The sequence below is a fragment of the Scleropages formosus genome, chromosome 21 (assembly GCF_900964775.1).
Source record: "Scleropages formosus chromosome 21, fSclFor1.1, whole genome shotgun sequence".
Lineage (NCBI taxonomy): Eukaryota > Metazoa > Chordata > Actinopteri > Osteoglossiformes > Osteoglossidae > Scleropages > Scleropages formosus.
Genome location: NC_041826.1, coordinates 17,497,040 through 17,522,750, shown reverse-complemented (window position 1 = coordinate 17,522,750; position 25,711 = coordinate 17,497,040). Strand labels below are relative to the sequence as shown.

The 25,711-nt window shown below is 44.7% G+C and overlaps 2 protein-coding genes across 7 annotated transcripts; one reads left to right on the top strand and one right to left on the bottom strand.

Moving 5' to 3' along the window:
* Nucleotides 1–2,860: 2,860 nt before the first annotated feature.
* Nucleotides 2,861–18,336, bottom strand: LOC108920967 (thioredoxin reductase 1, cytoplasmic-like). 3 transcript variants are annotated; one of them, XR_003797193.1, is made up of 18 exons: nucleotides 18,237–18,336; nucleotides 17,184–17,341; nucleotides 16,643–16,703; nucleotides 15,854–15,963; nucleotides 14,885–14,989; nucleotides 14,519–14,576; nucleotides 14,236–14,355; nucleotides 13,389–13,534; nucleotides 13,051–13,166; nucleotides 12,506–12,731; nucleotides 12,068–12,160; nucleotides 11,145–11,221; nucleotides 10,218–10,374; nucleotides 9,954–10,061; nucleotides 9,289–9,384; nucleotides 6,407–6,541; nucleotides 5,582–5,701; nucleotides 2,861–4,011 (listed from the first exon to the last, which is right to left on the bottom strand). XR_003797193.1 is itself a non-coding variant. In XM_018730126.2 (17 exons), exons 1-17 carry the CDS (start codon nucleotides 18,313–18,315, stop codon nucleotides 5,636–5,638), a joined length of 1,911 nt encoding a protein of 636 aa, XP_018585642.2. In that variant the 5' UTR covers nucleotides 18,316–18,336; the 3' UTR covers nucleotides 2,861–5,635. The 3 variants fall into 3 exon arrangements, 2 of the variants coding, with proteins under 2 accessions (XP_018585642.2, XP_018585641.2); XM_018730126.2 differs by having other exon boundaries at nucleotides 2,861–5,701; XM_018730125.2 differs by lacking the exon at nucleotides 2,861–4,011 and having other exon boundaries at nucleotides 5,625–6,541.
* A 12-nt stretch (nucleotides 18,337–18,348) lies between these two features.
* nfyba (nuclear transcription factor Y, beta a) lies at nucleotides 18,349–24,126 on the top strand. 4 transcript variants are annotated; one of them, XM_018730128.2, is made up of 7 exons: nucleotides 18,349–18,419; nucleotides 20,047–20,140; nucleotides 21,482–21,615; nucleotides 21,998–22,195; nucleotides 22,562–22,634; nucleotides 22,733–22,812; nucleotides 23,636–24,126. In XM_018730128.2, exons 2-7 carry the CDS (start codon nucleotides 20,047–20,049, stop codon nucleotides 23,669–23,671), a joined length of 615 nt encoding a protein of 204 aa, XP_018585644.1. In that variant the 5' UTR covers nucleotides 18,349–18,419; the 3' UTR covers nucleotides 23,672–24,126. The 4 variants fall into 4 exon arrangements, with proteins under 4 accessions (XP_018585644.1, XP_018585646.1, XP_018585643.1 ...); XM_018730130.2 differs by lacking the exon at nucleotides 18,349–18,419 and adding an exon at nucleotides 18,454–19,093 and having other exon boundaries at nucleotides 23,639–24,126; XM_018730127.2 differs by lacking the exon at nucleotides 18,349–18,419 and adding an exon at nucleotides 18,454–19,093.
* Nucleotides 24,127–25,711: the final 1,585 nt, after the last annotated feature.

Below are 25,711 nucleotides of genomic sequence, written 5' to 3'. Positions count from 1 at the left end.
AGAGTGGTGAGAGAGCGCGAGCAGCGTCGCGTGGCGTCTCACCCTGTCGGAACGCGTAGAATGAGCGCGCCTAGAATACCGTCAGAAAAGTCCAAGAACTTCACCCTAAAACCGTGGATGCGGTTCACACTTCTATCATCATCATTATTATTATTATTATTATTATTATAGGGGGGTGCGGTGGGTCTGGGGTTGAGTCCCGCTTGCGGCGGACTGGCGTCCCCTCTTGGGTGTGTCCCCTCCCTACGCCCTGTGTTACCAGTGTTGTTATTCATTAATAACAATAATTTCTCTAACCCAGAGAGGCGACTTGGAGTTGTTAATCTGCTTTTCCCATTCTGCTGCCTAGTTCAGGTGACTGTTTTTTAGAGTACTACCCAGTGGGATCCGAACCCACAGCCTTTTTGACTTCGCTATCATATTTTTTCTCCCTGTAATTATGCCAAAAGAACAGCACACAAACTGTACAAAATCTGGTGTGGGGCTGCAATTCGTTATAGTGGCAAAAAATGGTGATCGTTACCAGCCAGGACTTCTCAGTTAATTTATTCTTAATTTTTTTAACCTGATGCTTTTCTCCAAAGCAACTTCCTTAACTCTTAACTTCTGTGTTAGGATGCTGGCTCTAATTTACCCATTTACAGCTAAGTAATCTTTAGTGGGGCAATTCAGGGTACCTTGCTACTCAAGTTGTACTATGGTCGGCGCTGACGTTTTAACTTGGAACCTTTGAACACAAGGCTGATGCCTTAACCACTCCGGTGACTGCTGACCCCTCCTTTATGCCACATTAGAGAAGGAACACCTTGGACAACATTTAATTCCTAAATGTGAAGAAGGTTGTGAAATCAGTGCTGAAAGTGTCTGCCAGGTGGATGTTTTAATACAATCTTGTTTTTGCGCCGTTTCTACAGTTCACTAGTGTGGCTGCTGCGTTACTGAGTTTTATATTGAGGATGTTTATTTTTACACATAGATTTGTGCTAACAAACAGATGGACTGAAGGCTGCTTTCTATAAGGACAGCAAAAGGCCACCAGGTTTATGCACTTTTCTACCACTTTGCTTCTGATTTGTTTCGGAAAGCTTGCCTGAAAATGGAATTGGTGGAGGCCATAGCAAACATTTCTGGCAGGAGAGGCTTTGTGTGGGGAGTGTGCCGTGCCTTTGGGTCCAAGGTGCAAAATAACCTGGATGGAACCGCAGTTCTGTCCGCTCACGCTCCAGGGAGTCTTTTCCTCCAGGATGGGCCAGGATGTGGCATTTTGTGCAAGTTTGGGCTCATATACCATCAGCTGACAATGCAGAAAAGCATCAGTTGTAACCATTAATAACATAAACAAAATTGAGACCTTATTAACATTTGAGACATGTCCTACACATTGGCCCCCTTTACCTGAAAGTGTATAAATCAAAAGGACAGGTAGGAGTTATTTGTCCGAAAATAGTGCATATTCCCATAAGAAAGGGAATAAAATGATGCCTTCAGAAAACGTACAGGGTTCGAGCTGAGCGCTGAGGTGGGAAACTGGGCAGCAACCAGCTGGTCAAAATCAGAACCTACACACGTTTTGGGTGGAATGGCGACATCTGCTGGTCAAAGGTAAGTGGCTTAAAGGCGCACAATTCAGTACCGTATTATACTGGCTGTTTATCATATACAGTGTATAAATAAAAATGCATGTATAAAGACACATGCTTATATGTAAATATACATATACAATCAACATAGTAATAAATATGGGATATACAGAGCCACATTAAAGTATTTTACATATAATTTCATCATTTTGTCTTGATACATATTTTTGCAGACATTTCACAACAGATGTCACTTTGTAAAAGATGAAGAACACAGCAATGACTTTTCCTCTCTAAAACCTGACTGATAAACCTTGAAACAAAAACGAATCAAAGTGTATGAATATGAAACTGTGGGAGGTTCATGGTGTTTCTGGTTTAGCATTATAAAATGTACAGAACAAAATTTGTTTAGGAGCCTCTGTTTGGTGAGCCAATTTTTTTTTTTTTTTTTTTTTTTTTTTTTCTTCCTTGAGAACTTAAAATGGTTACTTAGGCTAAGCTCTTGTTTATTACAATCATAAACCAGCATGTCCTTGACTTTCACTAGGACAATAAAGCACTGGTTTAAACATTTTTCAATATAATTGAGCAACCAAACTCATTACATTGTGAGTTGCACAAAGTAGCACAAAAACACCATTATGCGCAAAGAAATTAAAAACAGGAGGGACTTTGATTGCTATATCTCACAGAATCCTTTTTATTTCCCCTGATTGTGATCATAGAAAATTTAATGGTGGCTAATTAATTTTGGAAAGACTGATCTCACAGGTCACACTTAATGTTTAACAATATTTCTTTGCAGATGTCTGTGGCCTGAAGCTCTGTTCTTAAAGAAAAGCAGTAATGAGGTTTTAAGAGTATTTTTATGTGTAGCATTCCATGTGCTGTGAAGGAAGCTGGATATGTGTCATCAAAGACGGGCCTCTTCTGGCAAGGGCCACCTGCGTCCAGGTTGATGGTGACATGGAGCGGACAGAGGAGGGGTAGCAGTGATAATAAAGCCCTGCGACACACAGGGATCTATTGAAGTGCTAATGTGAGACATGTGGGTTCTCCTCATCCTCAGTGTTACAAAACCATTAATCACTGTGAATTTCAATTAGTGTAGCTTTGTTTGCTGCTCCGCTCCAGGTTTCTCATTTTTTGGGGAGGGGATAGAACTGAGCTGCAGCAGAGCTCTGTGGGCAACAGAGTAAAGGAAGAGGAGAGACTATTAGGGAATAAACACTGGTGTGGCGAGAGAAACAAAGAGAGCACAGCTGTCACACAGTGCATTTTGGCACTACCAACCCGAGGAAATTTAATGAGTACTGATCCTTAAGCTAGTGTAAACTGTCTTTACAGAAAAAAAATGTTGAAACATTGTAAATATACATTCAGTTCAATTGCAAAACTGATTCAAGTTTGATACAGATTGGTCAGTGTCTGGGCACGTGTACTTAGATATCAGGTGATACATGATTATTTCTGGAGTACATGGAGTGCATCTAACATTGCATCCAGAAACAGTATCTGGGAAGCGGAGTATCTCAAGAGGGACAGGCATTCTAAAAAGGAATAAAATAAGCAAACACCTTTTTCGGCAACTGGAATTCACCTAAAAAATACTGATAAATACTGATGAGCTGTTTGGGGAGGGCCTGCTTATTTGACACCTAGCCTACAGCCAGATAAAGGTACACTGTCAACATTACAAAAAGTTCAGGTAGAAGGCTATTTAAATGTTGGAACATCGCAGTCCCAACAAAACACTTTTCCATAATTCTGTGAGATGACAAAGTAATCATAGAGATAGTACTTAATGTAGGGGAATTATATAAATATATGGCTCTCTGCAGAGCCAATCGACTCACTAAATACCACCCTGCAAGATCTAGGCCTTACAGAAATCCTGATAAAGGTCATCTCAATGTATAGCGCATTTATGCAGAGGATAAACCTTCATTTCTTATTTGTTTTGTAATGTAAGAGACACTTCAGATTTCATAGTTGAGCACCTCTGGGACAGGTGCAGGAGGACATGAGAAAAGGCTAAGAGATGTTGCCGCACTTGCTTTACTGCCAGCTTAGTACGCCTGTTGTGTGTTTTTCCTCACTCCGCGCTCTGCCCAGCTCACGTCTGAAAACGAGACCCAGATTCCACTTAGAAGGCCCAATCTTTGCTTTGATTTGATTTTAATCACCATCTCAGCAGGAATGCAGGAGGATCGCTAATGAAGAGGAGGAAGGTCTGTTGCTGGCAGGCTGACAGAGCAGTTTAAACAGAGGCCCCTTCGCTGGGACACAACAGTGCAGCTGACAGGGCCTGATGCTGTTAACCTAACACTGAGGCAGGTTCTGGACTCATTACCACCATGCTGCTTCTTTGGGCTTTTGGTCCTCTTTGGAATGACCGCAGGCTGTCCTCTCCTCCCTCTGTCTCTCTCTCACACACACACACACACACACACACACACAGTAATTACTTTTCACTATCCTCATCTCATCTTCAGAGAACAAGTTTTTGAGATAAATCATGGTCCTATCGGGCATGTAGAACTTGCTCAGTACTGCAGACTTTGTATAGTGTCTACATTATTATAGTTTTGCTCCTTAGCTGTGGCAGGCTGACCTTAAATAAGTGTGTAATGTTTTCGGGGTGTCAGTTTTTTACTAAATGGACTACTATGGAACAGTTTATCAGAGGAAACAAACATCTGTGTGCAAAAACGTATCAATATGTGGTCACAAGACAAAGAAGCCCAATTAATCAGCCTTGGCAGACGGATGCAAATCAACATATTGAAAGTGCATATATATTGAAATATATGCCAAACGATGCAAAAAAAAGACAGGACTGCTGCTCCTCATAGTACCCTCTTGCTCTTCCATGAAGATTTATAACCGGGAAAGCACAGCTCCGGTTAGGCAAGAACATAAAATATGTATTGAGGTTTAACCCTCTGCAAAATGGCATACATCACCCTAACTGAGTGTCATCAGCCTCTTAGGGGCAACCAGAGCATACACAGGAGGCGGGGGATGGGGATGGAATGACAAGCTTATCTCGCACAATAAAGCTCAGCCATGTGACTGCAGGTCCCGGGGGCTCCTGCAAACCGGCATTAATCACCGAACTTCAGTGGCCCAAACCCAAGTTAATGAAGACGGTGGCGCATTGCAGGCGACAGGTCCGTTTGTATAAGAAAATGAGACCATCTGGAGCATAATTAGTAAGGGAGTGTAGGGGGAGGCTCTGGTTTAAATGGGCATGTACTGGAATGGGTATTTTAAGTGTTCCTGGTTAGCTCAAAACATGAGGGAAACACACACCTGGGATTTCAGGAGGAGCTGCTGCCTTGCCAGGAAGGGAGATTTGTTTATCATTTGGGAAACATCTAAGCTCCTTGAGCGCACAAAAGCTGCTTTCATCTTTCCTTAATTTTGGGCAAAGCAGAGAATTTACCGCGTACAGAAGTATAGTACCTGTTTTTTCCTTAGCTCCACAGAAATGTATACAAAGTGTAACAAATATTCAGCTGTCCACTTTCATCACTAAGTGTCATTTCACCTCTGGTTATGCAACTGGCATTGGCTGTCCAGTATTCTGTCTATGAAAAACATGCTAGATATAGACACTGAATTACAGTAAATTAAGTGTATGTGAAATTATATCTGTGACTGAAAACATCTACACAGGGTTCAGTCGAAAGAAGCAAAAACATTCTATATGGTCACAAAGATGTGCAAAAATGAGCAAAATCTAATTAACAGATACGATCTGACAAGTGACATCTTCTGTTCCAGGAAACAAAAACAAACATGAGAAGAGAAAGTGATCAGTGTCTCAGTGGTACAGCAGCAGTGTTTCAGTCCCTGCCCACCCGTCTGTCGGGCTTCAGGCTGAGACATCATTGATTGGTCGTGAGCCATTCTGCTGCCTGTGATTCCACAAAGGGCAATGCCCCCTGCTGTGCCACACTTTTCCAGGGTCAACCATCCCGTTTTACACTTACAGGTGACGGAACAGGAGAGGTTGTATCCTTGGGTTGACAGCAGGGAGCCTAACCTCAGCAGGTTCCTTTTACTACCGTGGCACCACTGGCTCGCTGGGTTACTGTTAGGTCAGTTAACACCTTGTGGTATAAAAAACACAGGAAAGAAGATCAGTTTACAAACAAAACAAACTAATCTCTAACATCTAGCATTTTGTTTGTTAACAATAACCGCAACGTGCCATTTGTACTCAGGAACGCATATGCAAATGTGTCCCCAGCCCCTCTCAGCCCAAGCATCAACACTCCCTGGGACCAGAGACCGACGGTTTCCTCAACCCCATTACCATTTGTGTGCATCAGCATGACTGTCGGCAGAGTACAAACCACCCTGGTGAGGACACGCAAATAACTGGTCTGCAGATGGTGGCAATACATTAGTATGGTAATCAGGGGATGCAGGCACCGCAGGTGTGAGTAATGGGGTGAGAAGAGCAGGTGCGATTCCCTAGACAACCATGGGGGGAAGGGAAAAAATGGGGGTGCTCTCCAGCTCACATAGAACCATGGGCAACAAAGGCTTAGAGCCTAAGCTAGGGAGGTATTTAGGTATTACAGTTGATCTCGACAACCTGAGAAACAGCTCAAACATCTGAGGAAAAGCAGCTTGGGGCAGATGCTGATGTTGTGTCATACTGAAAGGTGGCAGGAAAGGTATGCCTTTCACAGGCCATCGAGGAAATATTTCCATATAGGGTGAAGCGAACTGAATATGCAGCGCTGCTCTGTCTTGCACAGTACAGGGTAAATAAGAGCAGAGGCGAACCTCCAACTTGCATTACGGACCTCTGCACACACAGGGTGAATACCGATGGTGGAGTCCAGCTGCTCCTTGGTTAGGCCACACCTAAGGGCCACGGCAAACCCCTGAACAATCTCTCCAGCATTGGGCCCCAGGACATGGACCCCAACCACACGTTCCTGGGTGGGGAAACAATTCGCAGACTTACATGTCACTACAGCCTGTTTCCAACACTATTTTATTCTCTTGCTCTCAAGATTTTCATGTTGACCAGGTCAGTACCTAGAATAGAACCACCCATCCATCCATCTTCCTCCGCTTATCCGGGACCGGGTCGCGGGGGCAGTAGTCTAAGCAGAGCCCCCCAGACTTCCCTCTCCCCGCAAACCTCCTCCAGCTCCTCTGGGGGAACCCCAAGGCGTTCCCAGGCCAGCTGGGAGATGTAGTCTCTCCAACGTGTCATGGGTCTGCCCCGAGGCCTCCTCCCAGTGGGACATGCCCGGAACACCTCCCCAGGGAGGCGTCCAGGAGGCATCCGGAACAAATGCCCGAGCCACCTCAACTGGCTCCTCTCGATGCGGAGGAGCAGCGGCTCTACTCCGAGCTCCTCCCGGGTGACTGAGCTCCTCACCCTATCCCTAAGGGTGCGCCCAGCCACTCTGCGGAGGAAACTCATTTCTGCCGCTTGTATCCGCCATCTCATTCTTTTGGTCATGATCCAGAGTTCATGACCATAGGTGAGGGTAGGAACGTAGATCGACCGGTAAATTGAGAGCTTCGCCTTACGACTCAGCTCCTTCTTCACCACAACAGACCGGTACAATGACCGCATTACTGCGGACGCCGCACCGATCCGTCTGTCAACCTGCCGCTCCATTTTTCCCTCACTCGTGAACAAGACCCCGAGATACTTAAACTCCTCCACTTGAGGGAGGAGCTCCCCCCTAACCCGGAGGGGGCAATCCACCTTTTTCCGACTGAGGACCATGGTCTCGGATTTGGAGGTGCTGATTTTCATCCCCGCCGCGTCGCACTCGGCTGCAAACCTCTCCAGTGCACGCTGTAAGTCTTGATTCGATGAAGCCAACAGGACCACATCGTCCGCAAAAAGCAGAGACGAGATCCTGCAGCCACCAAAACAGGCACCCTCCGTTCCCTGGCTGTGCCTAGAAATTCTGTCCATAAAGATAATGAACAGAATCGGTGACAAAGGGCAGCCCTGGCGGAGTCCAACATGCACCGGGAACAGGTCTGACTTACTGCCGGCAATGCGAACCAAGCTCCTGCTCCGGTCATACAGGGAACGAACAGCACGTAGCAACGAGCCCTGAACCCCATAATCCCGAAGTACCCCCCACAGGATGCCACGAGGGACACGGTCGAATGCCTTCTCCAGGTCCACAAAACACATATGGACTGGTTGGGCAAACTCCCATGAACCCTCCAACACCCTAGTGAGGGTATAGAGCTGGTCCAGTGTTCCACGGCCAGGGCGAAAACCGCATTGCTCCTCCTGTATCTGAGGTTCGACTATCGGTCGGATTCTCCTCTCCAGTACCCCGGCATAGACTTTCCCAGGGAGGCTAAGGAGTGTGATCCCCCTATAGTTGGAACACAATCTCCTGTCCCCCTTCTTAAAAAGAGGGACCACCACTTCGGTCTGCCAGTCCAGAGGCACCGTCCCCGAACTCCACGCGATGCTGCAGAGGCGTGTCAACCAAGACAGCCCCACAACATCCAGAGACCTGAGAAACTCGGGGTGGATCTCATCCACCCCCGGAGCCTTGCCACCGAGGAGTTTTTTTGACTACCTCAGCAACTTCAGCCAGGGTAATAGACGAGTCCCCCTCCAAGTCCCCGGCCTCAGCTTCCTCTACGGAAGGCGTGTCGGAGGGATTGAGGAGATCCTCAAAGTACTCCTTCCACCGCCCGAGGACATCCTCAGTTGAGGTGAGCAGCGCACCACTTCCACTGTAAACAGTGTTGGCGGAACACTGCTTCCCCCCCTCTGAGTCGCCGGATGGTTTGCCAGAATCTCTTTGAGGCCGACCGAAAGTCTTCCTCCATGGCCTCACCGAACTCCTCCCAAGCCCGAGCTTTTGCCGCGGCGACTGCCAGAGCCGCGCTCTGTTTGGCCCGTCGGTACCAGTCAGCTGCTTCAGGAGTCCCATGAGCCAGCCAGGCCCGATAGAACTCCTTCTTCAGCTTGACGGCATCCCTTACCTCCGGTGTCCACCACCGTGTTCGGGGATTGCCGCCGCGACAGGCACCGGGGACTTTATGGCCGCAGCTCCGAACCGCCGCCCCGACAATGGAGGTGTGGAACATAGTCCATTCGGACTCGATGTCCCTAGTCTCCCTCGGGACCTGGTTGAAGCTCTGTCGGAGGTGGGAGTTAAAGATCTCTCTGACAGGGGCCTCCGCCAAACGTTCCCAACAGACCCTCACTATGCGTTTGGGCCTGCCAGGTCTGTCCAGCTTTTTCCCCTGCCCTCGAATCCAACTCACCACCAAGTGGTTATCAGTTGACAGCTCAGCCCCTCTCTTCACCCAAGCGTCCAAGACATATGGCCGAAGATCAGAAGAAACGACTACAAAGTCGATCATCGACCTCCGACCTAGGGTGTCCTGGTGCCAAGTGCACTGATGGACACCCTTATGCATGAACATGGTGTTTGTTATGGACAAACCGTGACAAGCTATTCTATTCTATTCAGAATAGAAACTACATAGTTTTTTTGCAACGTATGATCAGGTTTCTTTTTTCTTTCTTTCCCATCCAGTATTAACAGCTCTAGTTTTAATGACAAGCGGCATCATTATCATCCAGCCTTATTCAAATCGAAATGTTATCGGAGTTTGGTCAGATTGCTGACTGTTAGGAACAATAGCCATTTTTCAAGAGCCCGGCAGACGGCTTGCTTACACTGTCAGGTATGTGACAGATGACCTTGGCATAGCAGGCATATTTGTCTCTGCCAGGCACTGTCCACTCCAGTGGCCAAAAGTTGCTGTGGTACACCTGCAGAGAATGTTCCAGAAAAGCCCGAAGGCCTGAATGAACAAGTGCAGAACAGACATGGTGGTTTTCTTTTCCTTTCTTCTTTGTTTTCTTTTTATGGTGTTGGGAATTCAGTAATGCTGTAGCAATTAATTCCACAGAGGAGCGTGAACTCAGATGGAGAAATTCAAACCATGATCGGAGGAAGAAATAAAGAGAATAAGAATCTCCTTAATGACGCCTTTCCGCCACAAATAGCGTCATTATTCTGTGAAATGAAAAGCACTAAAAGAGATGGGTGTCAACCCCTGGGTACAGTTAAGGCTAATAAAGTGCATGTTCGGAATCCATTGCTACACCTCAACACTAAAGCTGTAACACTTGTGCCATCATTATTGAAATTCCTATAAATAATTACACAAAGGTTACCGGATGAATGAATTTCCTAAATATTTACTGGAGAAAAAAATTAAATCAAAATATTAGCAGCAACAGAGCTGCTGTAATTGTTTATGGCAAACAGAGTTTAATTTTTTGGACACAAACCAGAGGTTGTTTAGTACGCAGCAGTCGTAAAGTACTGATCATACCTCAATGTTTTCCTCTCCATACATTTGACTGGCTCTCTCCTCTGACACACCACAAGCTCCATACTCCATGGAGGTGAAGAGCATGGTGGGAACGTTGATGTAGTCACACTGTCAAATGGACATGGAAGTGTGGGTAATGCTGCTAACTTTATCAACAGTTTTTAGGTATCTGTACATGTGTCTATGTCATTAATTACAGGGAGGATCACCTCTAAGGAATGCACATGTGAGCCTGTACGAATGTATTCTTTTTCTAGATGCTACCTTGGTCCTCTGTCTCCCATAGAGCCTACGGGCCAGCAACCGGCCCGCTTGGACAGCCACTGGTGTGAGGTCCAACCTGCCCTTCTGAACATCACCGATGGCAAAGATGTGTCCCACATTGGTCCGGTCCTCCTCATCCACCAGGACCTTTCCTGTCCTACAGTGAGAGACAAGCTGGTCATGGTCCAAAGGATGTATGACCATCTTTATGCTTAAGATGCACAGTATGTTTGACTGCAGGGGAGTCATAAAATCAATGTGTGTGTACCTTTCAAAGCCTTCTGTCTTCAAGAACATTTTAATCATGTATTATAGCAACTTGTTTACTTCAAACATTTGTTAAATGCATTTTTAAAGCAAACCTGAGAGAATAGTAAAAGTAATTTTTCTCTAGGGCTTTGAACCCACAACAGTGCAGTCTTCACCGTTATTCTCCAAAGAGTACTAGATACACTGACACCAAGTCCCAGTTTTCCACCATTGCTGTTCTAGTGGCACTACCTTTTAGTGGTACTGCCTATTAGAGACAACATGAAATGGTGTAGCACTCTATGTAGTAAAACTTGGAGTAGAACAGTTTTGACTGCATGGTCTAATTATCCTTTAATTATTTATCCATTAAGCTGATGCTTTTCTAAAAAGCTGACCTGCAATGTATGGTTTGTAAACTAAGCTATTTACAATAATTTGCCTCTTTAGGGGAGAAATTCAGATTAAGTATCTCAATCAAAGACACCACAGTAGGAGGTGGGATCTGAACCTGGACCTTTCGAATGCAAAGCAACAGTTCAAACTTATGTATTGCCTGCTAACTGATTCTTTCAATTAAGGATGATGTCACATGGTCTCACACCTCTAAACAAATCTTGCTTTTCAGTTTCAAATGCACACTTCCGTGAATCCTAACCTAAACATAGCATAATTCACCTTGGGTTGTACTTGACCCCTACGTGGTCCAGGCCAATGTTCCTGGTGCAAGCTTCCCTCCCTATGGCTAGCAATACCTAGAAAAGTGCAATATTGAACAGGGTTGACAACATGATGGGTCATGCCAGGAGTATCCACAGGAACATTTGTAAATTAATACTTGCTGAAGTTGTGAAAAACAGTTTGTTAATCTTTTAGAATGATCCGTTTCTGCATAAATGGCTTCTAAAACATGATCTGATCGTCCTCAAGTCAAAATAAGATTGTTAAATAAGACTCTCGTTATTTTACATTGACATATCTTTGCGGAACAGTAGAACCTCCTTTATTGGGAATATCCTCCACCAAACTCTCTTTCTAGCTGCTGATAAGACATGTGCAGTGGTTAGGAGATACAAATACTTGCTTGAAGTGCCTGTTTCCAAACAGCCTGCCGTATTGACCAGTTAGCCACAAGCGTTGAGAACATTCAAAATGAAGTTTATGAAGATAGTGTAGTTTATATAATTACTGGAGTACAATGTCCATTGTGTTGCCAGCACTTGTTTGGTGTAAGACATAATTCTTGTAAAATTCTAACAAGTATCCTGTCACTCTACATTAGACAAATAAGATATTGCCTTGATAAAGCAGGTGATGCAATTAATACTGCTGCATTGTACAAATTTTAAATTTAGACATTTGATTCAGTAGGTGTGTGATTTACACACGTGTAACCATGAAACCAATTTACATTCATGATTTTGGCCCTTGCCCCCCCCCAAAAAAAAAACCCCACCAATTGGACACCCCCCACATTACACTATGTAATTGTAGTCACAATGAATGGCATGTTTGAGCTAATTTCTTTAACTGTTCCCAGCATTAAACTGTACATTTATTTCTGTCCTATGCACATATGCAAATGTGCTCCTTTCACTGACAGTGTTGAACTCCCCTTCGAATGTCTCCTTTCCATCACTTGACAATGCGGTCACCCTCAGTTTCCCAGGACTGCCTTCTTGAATCTTTTCAACCTAAGAGGCAGAAGAAAGTGAAAGAGAGAGAGGAAGGTAGACTGACACTATTCCACACACAGTTCAGCATTTCCAGTTGACCATCATATCTCAAAAGCTCCTGTTCAGTGAAATATGTAAAAATTGTAAGTCAGAAAATTGCAAGCCGGAAGGCATGGGGCGATATGAAATATGGTCTTCCCCCACCAATATTTAAATCAACTCCCGTGTCCTTTCAGCTCAAAAGGTTACAAAGTAAAATGTTAACCCTGTAGGACCCGTTCCTGCGATGACCGTTACTGACGGGCGACGCTGAAGCCGGCCATCACCCTCCATTTGCTGTGCTCAGCACTTGCACCGGCTGACCTTAGTGAGGACGAAAGGCCGCAAGAAGCTGATCCTCTGGTTGACCATGTGTTCCTCTATCCTCTCAGCAATCTTCTGATCAAAGCCACGTAGCAGGATCGAGCGCACCATGACCGTGACTGGTAGGCCCAGGCCAGCCAGAAAGCCTGCACACTCCAGGCCCATGTAAGATGCTCCCACCACAAGCGTGTGCCCGGGACAGTGTGGCAGCGAGAACAGGTCATCGCTAGGGGAGCATAAAACATAAGACTCCGGAGTTGTATATTTTTCTCCACTCTTTAGAGATTCACGTGACTCTCTGCACAATGCATTTTAGTTTAATCACAATAGATTTCTGACTTTCCTCATACTGAATTGGTTTGTACTTCAAGGCTTTCTTAAATTTTGGAAAGAGATAGGGAGAATATCTAGCAGACATTAAATTCAATAATTCAAAGAAATGCATTTAGTGAACTTGTTTACAAATACACAACATGGCTAACACGTGCAGCACATAGAGTCACTTCCTGTGAAACAGTAGCCTTGGCAGTGGCATATCAGTTCACCTGGTGATGCAGAACTCCCTGTCTCCAGGGATCCCCAGGTATCGGGGGCTTTCTCCAGTAGAAATGATGAATACGGCTGCAGAGTGACACATCGCTGCCCCTTTTGTATCTGTTGTCTAGAGGAGAAATACAGGAAAGAACCGAGAGATTCTCCTCTAGTGCCAACCCTCAACAGAATAAAGCCTGGATTCATTTGGACCATAACAAGAGGTGTCATTATAGTAACAATGAAAAACAAGTTTTTTTGGATTAATTTAAAATTTTCTATTCCTCCGGCTTTTCTAAGCAGCCTATACTTCAGCCAATGCCCCACCCCCAAACCAACCCTGACCATCCACCTTAACAGTATGCGGTGCCACCAGCTCTCCAAGGGCATTCAGGTAGGTGACCCTGCTGTCCTGCAGGTGCTGCTTGTGATGGCTGCAGTTCATTGCTTTAATGTGTAGTTGCACTGCTTCCATCATGCACGTCCAGTTGTGGGACACTTCAGGGGACAACAAAAACGCAACCGTAAAGGAAGCTGATGCAGAAATAAAAACATGCATATAAACTCAAACCTCAGAGTGTGGATTTTTTGTTATATGCATTTTGAATTAAGTTTTAAATAGATGTGAATAGCACTTGGGACTTGCTTGAACTGAACCTCTATACATTCCTCTTCAAAGTGCAGCCAGGTGCAGTAAGTAGGCCAAGAGAAAGGACAGTAAGGGTATCCCCCCCCCCCCATCTCTGTAAATTTCCTGCCTTCACCATTCTCTGTGCTTTGATCTATTTGTCACATATTTATATTCTTGTTCAGATATACTGTTGCAAAGAGAAAGTAAACATACATTTTGTCAACCGTACTCCGTGGACAGGACACCACTCCATCAAAGAGTAAACGTGTTACTCCAGCTAATTTACACATTTACAGCCCACATTAATTTTTTTTTTTCCACATTACATTGATCCACTTTTTACTTTCTACCTGGGAACACCTGATCTTCTAATTAGCGAGGCTGGTACTTTGAAGAGATTCATCCTATGAAATACTCACTTCATCGACTATAGACAAAAAGTTTAAATATTTGACCAAAAAGAAAGGAGACCTGTTCTGTATCATCAGGCCACTGGGGGGGCATCATGTGTCCAAGGAGTGACATTAATTGGTGGAACAGAAGGTACACACTGGTGTGTACCACTCACCCTGTTTGTTGAACTCCCAGCCAAAGTTGCTGGAATCCTGGATCGCCTGCCCCAGAAGAGCAGCCTGGTGCATTAGCTTCTTTGCAATGCAGCCCACGTTGATACAAGTGCCCCCAAGACCTGGTGAGGATGGAGGGGATTGTCCCACAACCAAACAGCCATTAATCAAACACCTCCAGGGCAACACAATTTACACAGTGCATCTACACAGTGCATCTACCCTTTGTTACAAACAAATTAAAATGGCAGTGATTATGACACCAAACAGGCAAAAGGCACCTACCACATTTAGTACCTCCAAAATTGAGGACAAGGACATTCTTGCCAAAGCTAGCAGCTTCCTGTGAGCCACCATTTTGAGAAATTGACAGAGACAGAGAGGTGACCTCAGTTCAGGACAAAAGCAACCTCCTTACATTCTCTTGCATCAGACTTTGTTTCCAGACTTACCAGCAACTTACCACAGTACTATCCTACACTATGCTCCTATGCACTAATCTTTCAACATGAGAAAGGACAATAGTATTTGTTGTTAGATCATGGATGAATAACTGGGGAGAAGGAGGCTACAGTCACATTTAAACAATTCTGGGAACACAGAGAAAGACAGTGTGTAACCATGTGCTTGGAAGCAAAGTGCGGGACACACCTTGGCTGCCGCCAGCCCTCCCAACCCCCCGCCGATCACCACCAGGTCATAGTCGTACCTCAGTCCCCTTCTGAGGATCTCGTTCAATGTCCCATCTCTTTGTGCCTGTGCGGTGGGGGGGCATGACAAGTCAGGGGATGCCCTTCAGCAGCAAATCTGTTTTCCAGTGCAAGGTCATCTTAAGTGGACTCAACCCAACTGTAGGCTCTCCAGATGAAGGTTGCTGTACATTATAGGCTAGAATTCAGTCAAACTGCCAGCTATACATCCTGAACATCTATAAATCTGGCAGCATGATGACAATGGATTGCACTGCCCTTGGCTGCTGTTTAGGCTGACACTATCATGAAGAATACGTGCCAATTCCGCTTAAATTAATGTATCAGCAAAATTAATAATCTACTGCCATTTCTCGTTTGAGCCACATGAATCAGCCTTTAGAAAAAGGTACAGGATTAATCCCCCTATTTCCACCCCTGTCACAGGGTTTGACAGGAGCCCCTACCCTTGAGTTTTCACGAGTGCCCAAGAGGAACGCACAGGAAGCGGTGTGCCAAGGATTTAATCTAGTCATCACCTGGGGCCACAAGCAGTGCAGCCACCGCTCAGCTTGGCAGCTGCTCAGCAAAAATGGTCAGAAATGGCCTTATTTCACTTCATCATGCAGGTGTAGACAGGGACCACAGTTCTGTGTGCCTACATGGTTAGCGCTGTGCAAAAGTTTGCAGTTAAAAACTGGAAACAATTCCACACAAAGACATATTTCACTAAAGAGAAATGTGTTCCCATGAAGACTAAAAACATCACTATTTATGGGATTTCAAAGTCTTTAAAAAGTCTGAAGTTCTCAATCTCTGTATTCTAACATGTCCCATCTCCCACCTTGAAAATAGATGGTATACTTATGTTAGTCACTGATAGTACGCAAATGTGTGAGAAATTAATAAAAGGTAGTCTTCATACAGGTACCTGCACAAACTTTTCAGCACCTCCAAAATACTTCCCATCCACAAAGACAAAGGGCAGCTCTCTCTGCTGGGTGAGCACCCACAGGCCATGCTGGATTTCCTGTTTGTCTCCTAGGATCACACACACAATATACACACACAAAGTTCAAACAGCTGCATCAGGAATTTAGTCCTTCTGGATCACAGCAAGACATGCAAAACACCCCCACAACAATCCACACACCGCTGAACTGAAGAGTGTACCTACCTCTTACATACCTGACAACAGGAAGTGGAGTAAAAACATATCTACACAATGCTGATATGCCCCATAAGCATAAAGAGTGACAGTTTTAAAAAAAAAAAAAAAAAAAGTGCCAAGGTAATTAAGGCTGAGTCAAAACCTCTGAGCTTATTGAATACATTTGTCTTTGTACCTTTTTGTGGTTAGGGTTCATAAGTATACTGGTTACTGGCATGTTCATAAAACCCATGTTGAAAAGGCCCCTGTAATTATTACCAAAATGGCTATTTTTTCTTAATCTTTTCTCCCTCCAATTTTCAGCAATCATTTGTCCTGGTCAGGGTCACTGTAGTCTGGAGCCTACGCCAGAAGTGAAGTTATACCCTTGACAGGACACCAAACCACTAAATATTGTAAGTAAACACAGAAACAGATACTGAAAAAGACAGCTTGCACTACTGTATTGGTTTACATTGTTTTTACACCTCTGTACTGCACTGCCCCTCTATAACCTAGTCCTGAACTCCTGTTTTCATGGGGTTCTTGTTTCATACAATTGGAGATTACCTCTTTTATCAAGCTCTACGCAGACGTGAGGGACACCCATGGTGGCAAGAATGTCGGTCACCTACGTGAAAGAAAAGTGTCATCTCAGTTAGGACCATTGGCCTGGGTACCTCCCAACGGTTCAAAGAAAGAAAACCCCCAAGGAGGAGACATGGTTGAAGTCGGAGAGTTGGCTACAGCTTGATTCACATAGACCAAACAGGACTCATCAGTAGAAATATGCACATATACGGATGCCCCCCAAGAAAATGTGTTGTTTGGTTTACTAGGGTATGAAGCTGCAGAATGTTTTCATATAAAACCATTCATGCACTAACTTACACACAATTTTCTTCTGGATTGGTAAAAGTAGCAGGAATATTCTATAATAGTATGTGGGATTGATGCCTCCAGCAAGATTTAAAGTGAGATACAACCTGGCTGGATATTTCAGAAAAATTAAATATGTAAATATAAATTAGCTGTCATTCTGAAAAAGTTTACATTTACATGCATAATGGGACAGCTGGTAAAAATGTGGTTTTGATAGAGTCATTGTTACCTGTGTGGACCTTGTGCAGGATGTCATTGTGAAGATCACCACATTGCTCTGGCAAAGAAATTGTTTCACAAGTTCCTCGCCATTCTTCACCCCTGGCTGAGTCCCACCTCTTCGTCCAGGGGTTTGTGGATTTGAGAGCTCCTGGTCATTTGAGTCTTCTGCAGCTCAATCAACACAAAACACATGGTGCCCATAGTCTTTCCGTTCATTCATAGGTACAGAGGTTTTTGTTGAGAAACCCAGCAATTTGGCAGACTGCCCCCCGAAAAGTCTTTTAAAGCCATGCAGCTATGGTTATGGTTTTGATACCGGGTCTCACATGGACCACAGCCAGGCCAATGCGCCAAGCCGGAGAGAACATGCGGTTATAAAGTGGCTCACAGTTCAATCTGCTCGCAGGATTCCAACACCTTTGAGGATTCCTGCATAAATTCAGGGTATACAATTAAGTGTTAACAAGAGTAAACGTTCTGCATTTTAAAATCAATTTTATCGACTCTTTAACGGTCTGAGTCCGCCACGCAGAGCCCATTTTCTGTGCAACAGCGCGCCCTGGTGGCTGCGACTGGAAACTGCTCGCTCTATTGTGATTTGTCTTTTGTTCATCTGGAGACGATACAAATCAGTATTTCACAAATCACAAACAAAACCAGAACAGGTTTGTGTCTCGAGTTATGCGACAAGTGAGGATTATATGCTTCTGATACTTGACCGTTGAAAACAAGAATGTCCCCCGAAGACAAGAAGTCACATTAATAAAACTACTGTTTGAAAGATGTTATATTTGCGCTTCTGCCCTGGACCCATCGAGAAAAAAAAAAAAAAAAGCGTGTTTTAAACAGATTTACACAGCTATCATATGCAATGCAGCAATATAGAAGTATATATTAGGCTGTGGGACACTGTAAGAGCATTATCTTGAGGAAAATAAGTGATCAATCAATCAGTCTTAATATTATTAGACCACTGGTGAAATGTAATGTCTCCCAAGAGAAAAATTTAACTCGTTAAGTGCTGAACAAAAACGCATAAACACCAGAGACTGCGACCCACCTGTGGCGGAGTTCTGGACACTTCGGACGCGGGTCTGGTCCAGGAGAAGAGCGATCCCCCTGCGCACCGTGTTGCCCATCGCATCACACACCTATCTCTTACTCATCCTGCGCCAGAATTCATCTCACCTCGGAGATCAAAGGCAGGAGAATAAATAACAGGCGGACCTCCAGAAAGGAACAGGTGCGCCTATCGAGTAGCGTCAAACCTGCAGTGTTTTTTAATTACTTTGCGTCCCGAAGTGACAGCCGCCTTTTGAGCCCTTGCGTAGAGTCTCACCGCTTGCACGTTCAGTCCACGTGCGCATATGTGAGCTGATAATGCTGTCTTGATGTTTATTCCATCCATTTATATTTATTTCAGACAACGGGCACGCCGAATCAAGGTCAGCCCTGGGTCACTAGTTATTTGGGAACGGGCACTTCGCTCCGCGGACCTCATTTGGAGACTGAAAGGCACTTTGCTTCTTTCAAAGGCGACATCTTGTGGTTAAGAGGGGTATGACACCCTCTCCAAAACACATTACAATATATAAAGTACAGCGCGGTGAGGCTCACGAGGCGAGGGGGGAGGGCGCAAACAAACAAACACAGATTAATTGTGAGACTCCTGACACATCCCAGCCAGTTACAGGTCCAAACCTTGCTTCTCGAAAGAAAACCCGCGGCTGTTTTAACGCATGAGCCGTCGGCTGCTGCACCGTTTCTGACAGCGCGCCTGCGCTTGCCAGGCGATATGGACACGGAGACGCGCCCCCTTGTGGCCAGTAGTAGCAGTGACGGCGGGCGCCGAGCTGCGCGCTCGGACTGGCTCATTCGCAGCCATTTTCTGTCCAACCACACGGCCGGCTCGAGGAGGTAACCAACCAGGGCTGCACCGCGACTCCGTGCGCCGCTCCGGCCAATGATTGTTACCCGCTTTCGCGGTAGCTCGAATGGCCGTGTCCGAGTGCGGCTCGCTTGTATTTGTGGGGAGCAGGAAGCGCCGAGCAGGGTTGACGAGCGTGAAACTTTTTCGTGTCCGACGCGGCCATGGGTCCTGCCTGGGTTTTGAGCGCCAATATCAGCAGTAGTAGTAGCAGGAGGCCTGGGCTCCGCGCACAGCCTGGACACATTCCTTCGTCGCGTCGTAGTACAGCTGCGGTTTCACTTTCGCAAACAGCTAGTATCTGTGTTATTTTAAGGTATCGTCGTGCAGCAAAAGGAGATTTTATTCGGGCACCTCGGGATTGTGCGCGCTCCCGCTCACTCGACGTGCACGCCGGCGCTTCGGCGCGCTCTACCTTTTACAGCTGTTATTTTAGCTCCGCGCGCCAAGTTCCAGTCTCTGCGCCTTGCGAGGGCTTAACTGACAATTAAGAGTGTTTAGCTAATCACAAATTTAAACTCAGGTAATAATAATGCGGTGAGCATATATATATATAAAAGGTGGTACACAGGTCAAGGACCCGCTTTTTTTATTCGGTTTTACCCTGTGAACAAAGGAACCTAGCGTTTTTCGGGACAGGGGTTCTGCCAGCCCTTTACTATTACATATACATTTACACACGTGTGTATATACACACACACACACACACCCTTGGTTTCGTACATATTTTAAGGGGACTTGGACACGATGGACTTTTTAATGAACGCCTCAGAGCTGAGAGCGCGAGGTACGTCTCCGCTCTCGCGATGATAATAATAATGGCGGGTGAGGGGAAAAGGAATGCAGCGAAGCACCCATTTTTGGCCCGAAAATACACACTCGTGAAATGGGAACACCCGGCCTGTGAGAGGTGTGTGAGGGCACCGTGTACCGTGTGTTTCAGATGGACGCGGACAGCTCGACCACGGACCCCGCGCAGCTCGCCCTGCCCGCCGACTACATCCCACCGGGACACTTTGTGCTGCAGCCCCACGAAGGTACCGTTATTGCTCAACATCCGGGACATCCAGCGTGTTGCCCGCGAGAACACTTGTAAAAATGTTACATCTTCTATCGAGTCACGCGATGAGTGACACTTGAACATGTCTGACGCTTTTCCTAAGCGACTTACAATCATGTTAATCTACCTATAGTTATTTACCCATTTATACAGCTGGGTAACTTTTTCCTGTTGTAATTTTAGAGTAAGTACCTTGCTCCAGACCACTACAGTACTGAGTACAGCCAGAGAGGTGAGACTCGAACCTGTGACCTTTGGGTCCAAGCATAGCAGCTCTAGGTGTGATTTACACATGATGTTCAGCTCAGACAGAGCAGTTGACAACAGCGACTGGGCTCCTTGGCTGGGAAGGGACCCTGTTCTGCTTCCTCTTTAACGGACCACCCAGTACTGGGACAGCTGGTAGTGTAGTGGTTAGAGCTACTGCCTTTGGATTCAAAGGTCCCAGGTGTGGTACTCTTGAGCCAGGTACTTACCCTAAATTGCTCCTGTAAAAGTACCCAACTGTATAAATGGATAAATTGTTGTAAGTAGATTAACATTAAGTTGCTTTGAAAAGAAAAGCATCAGATAAATGATTAAATATAGATGTCTGTCAATGCAGTTAGCTGCCTGTTATATTCTGCTTTTAATGTCCTAAAATGTCAGTAATTTGAAAACAAGATTGATCTTGCAGCTGTTATTCATCCTTATTAGTCATTTTGTCACCTTTGTCCAAGGAAACTATTTAATTAACTTTACAATAATCCTTACAGAAGGGTATTTTTACTGTATGGACTGTGATCAAGGCTACAGCAGGTTGGGGGGATTTGAACAGGTTTCAAGGGAGCAGCCCAAACACTCTAGTAGCAGTGTAAGTAAACACTGCTGCCCAAATCGTGAATCTCCTACTAAAGGGAGACTTGGGTGTGATCATTTGAGGACCCCAAGGTGTGGGACAACAAAAGGAGACTCCACTGGTGGCTCTCGTGTGCCTCACACTCTTGGCACAGTAACTGTAGTGGAACTCGTGTCTTCATCCAAGGCCACTTGCAGCGTTATATTATCAGCTTTAAAATGATTTACGCATTTACTCAGCAGGGTAATTCAGGGTAATAACCTTGGTCAGGAGCACTACAGCTGGAGTGGGATTTGAACCAACAGCCCACATGTGGTAAGCGAACAGTACTAAACACCACGCTGCCACTGAGCTGCTAAATACCAAATGGAAAATCAGTGCGTATCAGACTGAGACGTTTGCTCTTAGTTTGTGCTGTATAAAGGGTTTGCCTCCATCACCAAGTCATGTTCTGTTAATCCTGCAATTGTTCCACTGTAGATGATGGTGAAGAGGGATTAAATGACCACGAGGACAGCAACGGCAGCAAAGACAACCTGCGCGAGCAGGACATTTACCTTCCCATTGCCAACGTTGCCCGAATCATGAAGAACGCCATCCCACCAACTGGAAAGGTAGCAGATCCAGACCAGACACCCCTCAGTATGCAGTCCAAGCAAGCTGCTACTTTTGATATTACCTGGTACTCACTTGGCAGTGGGTGTCCTGTCTCTCCATTGTCTCTTCTCCTGCTATCTGAACAAATGCGCTGTGCTGTTGCGGGACGAGACTATTTTACAAATTTGAGGTGCACAATGTTGCATAACCATAGCAGTTATTCTTTGTAATTCTAATAACAAAACCCTTATGCAGTGTTTTATGTTGCTCTGCAGATACTTTTACTCAAAGCAGCAGCCCATTTGATACATCTGGCTGTTATAGTGAGGTCGAGTTTAGCAGGGACCCAGAATTATTTACTCTGCCTGGTATCCAAGCTCACTCCTCCTCTGTCCATAGATCGCGAAAGACGCCAAGGAGTGCGTCCAAGAGTGTGTGAGCGAGTTCATCAGCTTTATCACCTCTGAGGCTAGTGAGCGGTGCCACCAGGAGAAGAGGAAGACCATCAATGGGGAAGACATCCTGTTTGCTATGTCCACGCTGGGCTTTGACATGTATGTGGAGCCACTCAAGCTTCACCTGCAGAAGTTCAGAGAGGTATCTCTTCACTTTTATACATACCTTCCCTTTAACTCCAAACTTGGGAATGCTTGATGTCATTCATGTGCATTCAGAGCAGACTTCTGGATTTAGCTTTTTTTTTTTTTCCTTTTATAAACTAATGGTTAAGCAGCAGACTGTACAGATTGTGTTTTTGTATTGTCAGACTAATTGGAGTGTGGCTTTTGCCTTCTGTAATGTTCTCATTGCTCGTATCACAAAGTGACACTAGTTGGCTTCTTTCAACATTATTGGTACATTTACTCATTTAGCTGATGCTTTTCTCCAAAGCGACTTACAACGTTAAGATACCTACAGCTATTTACCCTATATTTATAACTGCTGTTTTACTCTATTCGTTAGGCCATGAAGGGGGAGAAGGGGATAGCAGCTGTGTCTGAGGGAATCGGCGAAGAACTCACGGATGACAGCTTCAGTGAGTTGGCGTCTGCTTGTGCGGCGTTCTTTTCCCAGCTAGGTGTGGGGAATCTCCCCCTCCCCGTCCACTGCTTTAACAGGACTTTTCTGTTGTAGCAAATCAACTGCCCACAGGACTCATAACGACAGATGGACAACAGCAGAATGTCATGGTTTACACCACCTCATACCAGCAGGTGAGACCAGCTATGCCGTGTACTCAAGTTGGCATACATGACCCCTATATGTAACTGTGATTAGATATACATACAGGGATTTGACAAAATAACAAGTACACAAAATAGTATATTAATATGATGGACCTCATAAGGAGTAGGGCCACCCTTTGCCTTAAGAGCTTCAGTTCTTAGAATGCTGTCATACAATCCTGAATTGCAGCACTGTTATACAAGAAAACCCTCTGGTTTTTTGAGGGGTGAGGGAGGTGGAAATATGTTTTGCACTCTGCTCCAGAGCTTTCCATAAAGGTTGAGTGGTGTTTAGATCTGGTTATTGGGAGTCCTTGGAAGGTATTTTAGCTGTTAGCAGTGTGTATGGGAGCATTATCCTGAAATAATGTGAACATCTTGAGGGAAAAGTACTTGCACCTGGTCTTGTAAAATGCTCTCTTTGGACTATTATGACCATGCAGAGCAACCATCGGACCTAGCATGAGATGGCTACCCGTACCATTATGCATTCCCCTCCATTTAACAGTTGGAAATAGCCATTGGGGGTTCAAGGCCTCCTTTGCCTTTTGGTGAGACCAAGCAGTTTTTGTAATCGGTGCACCTGCAATTTGGGCACTGACTATTCAGACTTGAGATGGATAGAAAGGCCAGTCCCTGCCAAGTAGTAGTATGTGACAGCTGTAGAACAGGACTGAATTAGGAGAGTCTGAAGCTGTGATTTTGTTCCATCAAAGAAACTTTGTCTTTTGGTATACACGTAGTACTACTGTAACACATGTCTCACTCAGATGTGGTTTTGGTAATGGTGGCCATTTTTCTTCCCCATCAGCAGATCCCTGGGGTCCAGCAGATCCAGTTCTCGTGATGAGGACTAGTAGCTGCATTGGAGCATATGACTTTATGCTGGGGAAGTGAGTGGGGAAGGAGATGAAGGTGAGGTTCCATTGTGGCTGTCAATCACAGAGCCTTATGAGGGGCAAGTACTACCTCATGGTCTCATCTGAAGAACTTCTCCAATGTATCATCAAATGACAACTAAAGTCCAGGCAGTAGCTATGCATATTTTTAATAAATATTTCCCCTCTCTCCCCAAACTGCATTTGTACAGTACCTTTTGAGAGTTTAATTGAAGTTTGTCAGATGGCAGTGGGACTCTTAAAGGAGACAGTATCCCTTCTGTAGGATACCTTTCTTTAAAGGAAAAATACCCTTTCCCTGTGACCAGTGAGGGGATCACTGCTCTTAATTTGATATTAAATTGTTTTTTGTAATGAGTGAAGTGACTTGTGTTAATCCTTTTAATAAAAATGCAATGTCCTACCCCTCTGGTCTATTTATAGCAGACATACCTTTCAGTAATAAAACTTTATTTAAAAAAAAAAAAAAAAAAAAAGTTCAAGTCAGCCCCTCTTGTCCCATGTAGGAACACTCCACGGGTAATCACATCCACTTACATTTGGCAACCTTTTTAAAATGTAGCATTTAAGGTATCTGGGTCTAAAGGACAAAATGTTTCATTAATACTGTGCTTACAGCTGTACTTTTATTAAAATTTAGGTACATGCTTTTCAAACACTGCAATGTATGCAGAATCTGCTCTTGGTGTAAATACCATTTTGTATTATACAATTCATGGTAAATGTTACACAGTGTGTGGGGGGGGGGTGGTAGTAGTTCAGTAATGCACAATATTTTATAAAGCTATGTTCAGCACCATTGTATCATCAATGACATCAGAATACAGTAGGTCAGAATGTTCTGTGAAACAGCTACATAATTACCAACAAAATATAGCTGGCTGTCAGAGTGAAATGCTATCCATAGCAACTAAACAGGAAAAAAAAGAATAGCTCTCCTACTCATCTCCCATAAGGGCAGACTAAACAGAGGCAAAGGAGGGGGGACAGGTCAGTCACTGCACTGGTGACACCAATGCCCCCCCCCCATACACTGAGCTGCACAAATTTTAACAAGTACATTAAGCATCACTTAAAAAAAAAAAAAAAAAGTAAACTTCCTGAATGGGTTTTGCACCAAAAGCCTTGTAATAGAGAGACCTGCCTGCAAAGAGAGCTCCCTGTTTTGGGGTTTGGAAGATATTATTTCCACCTGCCCATGGAGCAACGTCATGCTTTGCAATGCAGCAACAATCATTCAGTGGAGTATGGTACCAACCCACTGGTTTTATTAATGGAAAAGGCCTCTTCACTGTGGCACATCAAATTAAACTGGCACATATTAATTGCATCACATATACTTTTTTAAAATTAAAATCATGGTATTGTCATTTTACAGTTACTCTACACATTCTTTCCCTTTTCAGTTGCTCAGATTTCAACAGCCTCCACCCTGCAGCAAAACTGAACACTATTTTACTGTCAATGTATTCTAATGGATATTGCACTTCCTAAATGGATATGACGCAGTTTAGTAAAATATATTATATATAAAATGTGCTTGATGGCTCAAACTTGCATTAATCCAGCAATCCTCCGGAAACACACAAAAACAAGGACGATCACGTGAACATTGCAGGATTCAAACTGATAACCCAAGAACGGGACAGCCCATAGCGTAGTGGTTAGAGCTACTGCCTTTGGATCTAAAAGGTGCCTGTTCAATCCCCACCTCTGCCTGTAGTACCCTTGAGCAAGGTACTTACCCTAAAATCCTCCAGTAAAATTAGCCAGCTGTATAAAGGAATAAATAATTGTAACCTTAACATTGTAGGTCCCTTTGCAGAAAAGCATCTCCTAAGTGAATAAATGTAAAACTGTGGCATCACTACCTATAACCAACCCAGTTTTAAAAAAACTGAACAGGGAGACATGTTCTTTTCTTGAAGACAGTAATCTGAAGCTGACATAGCAATACACAACTAACCCTCAAAGTCAGTGGTTGAACG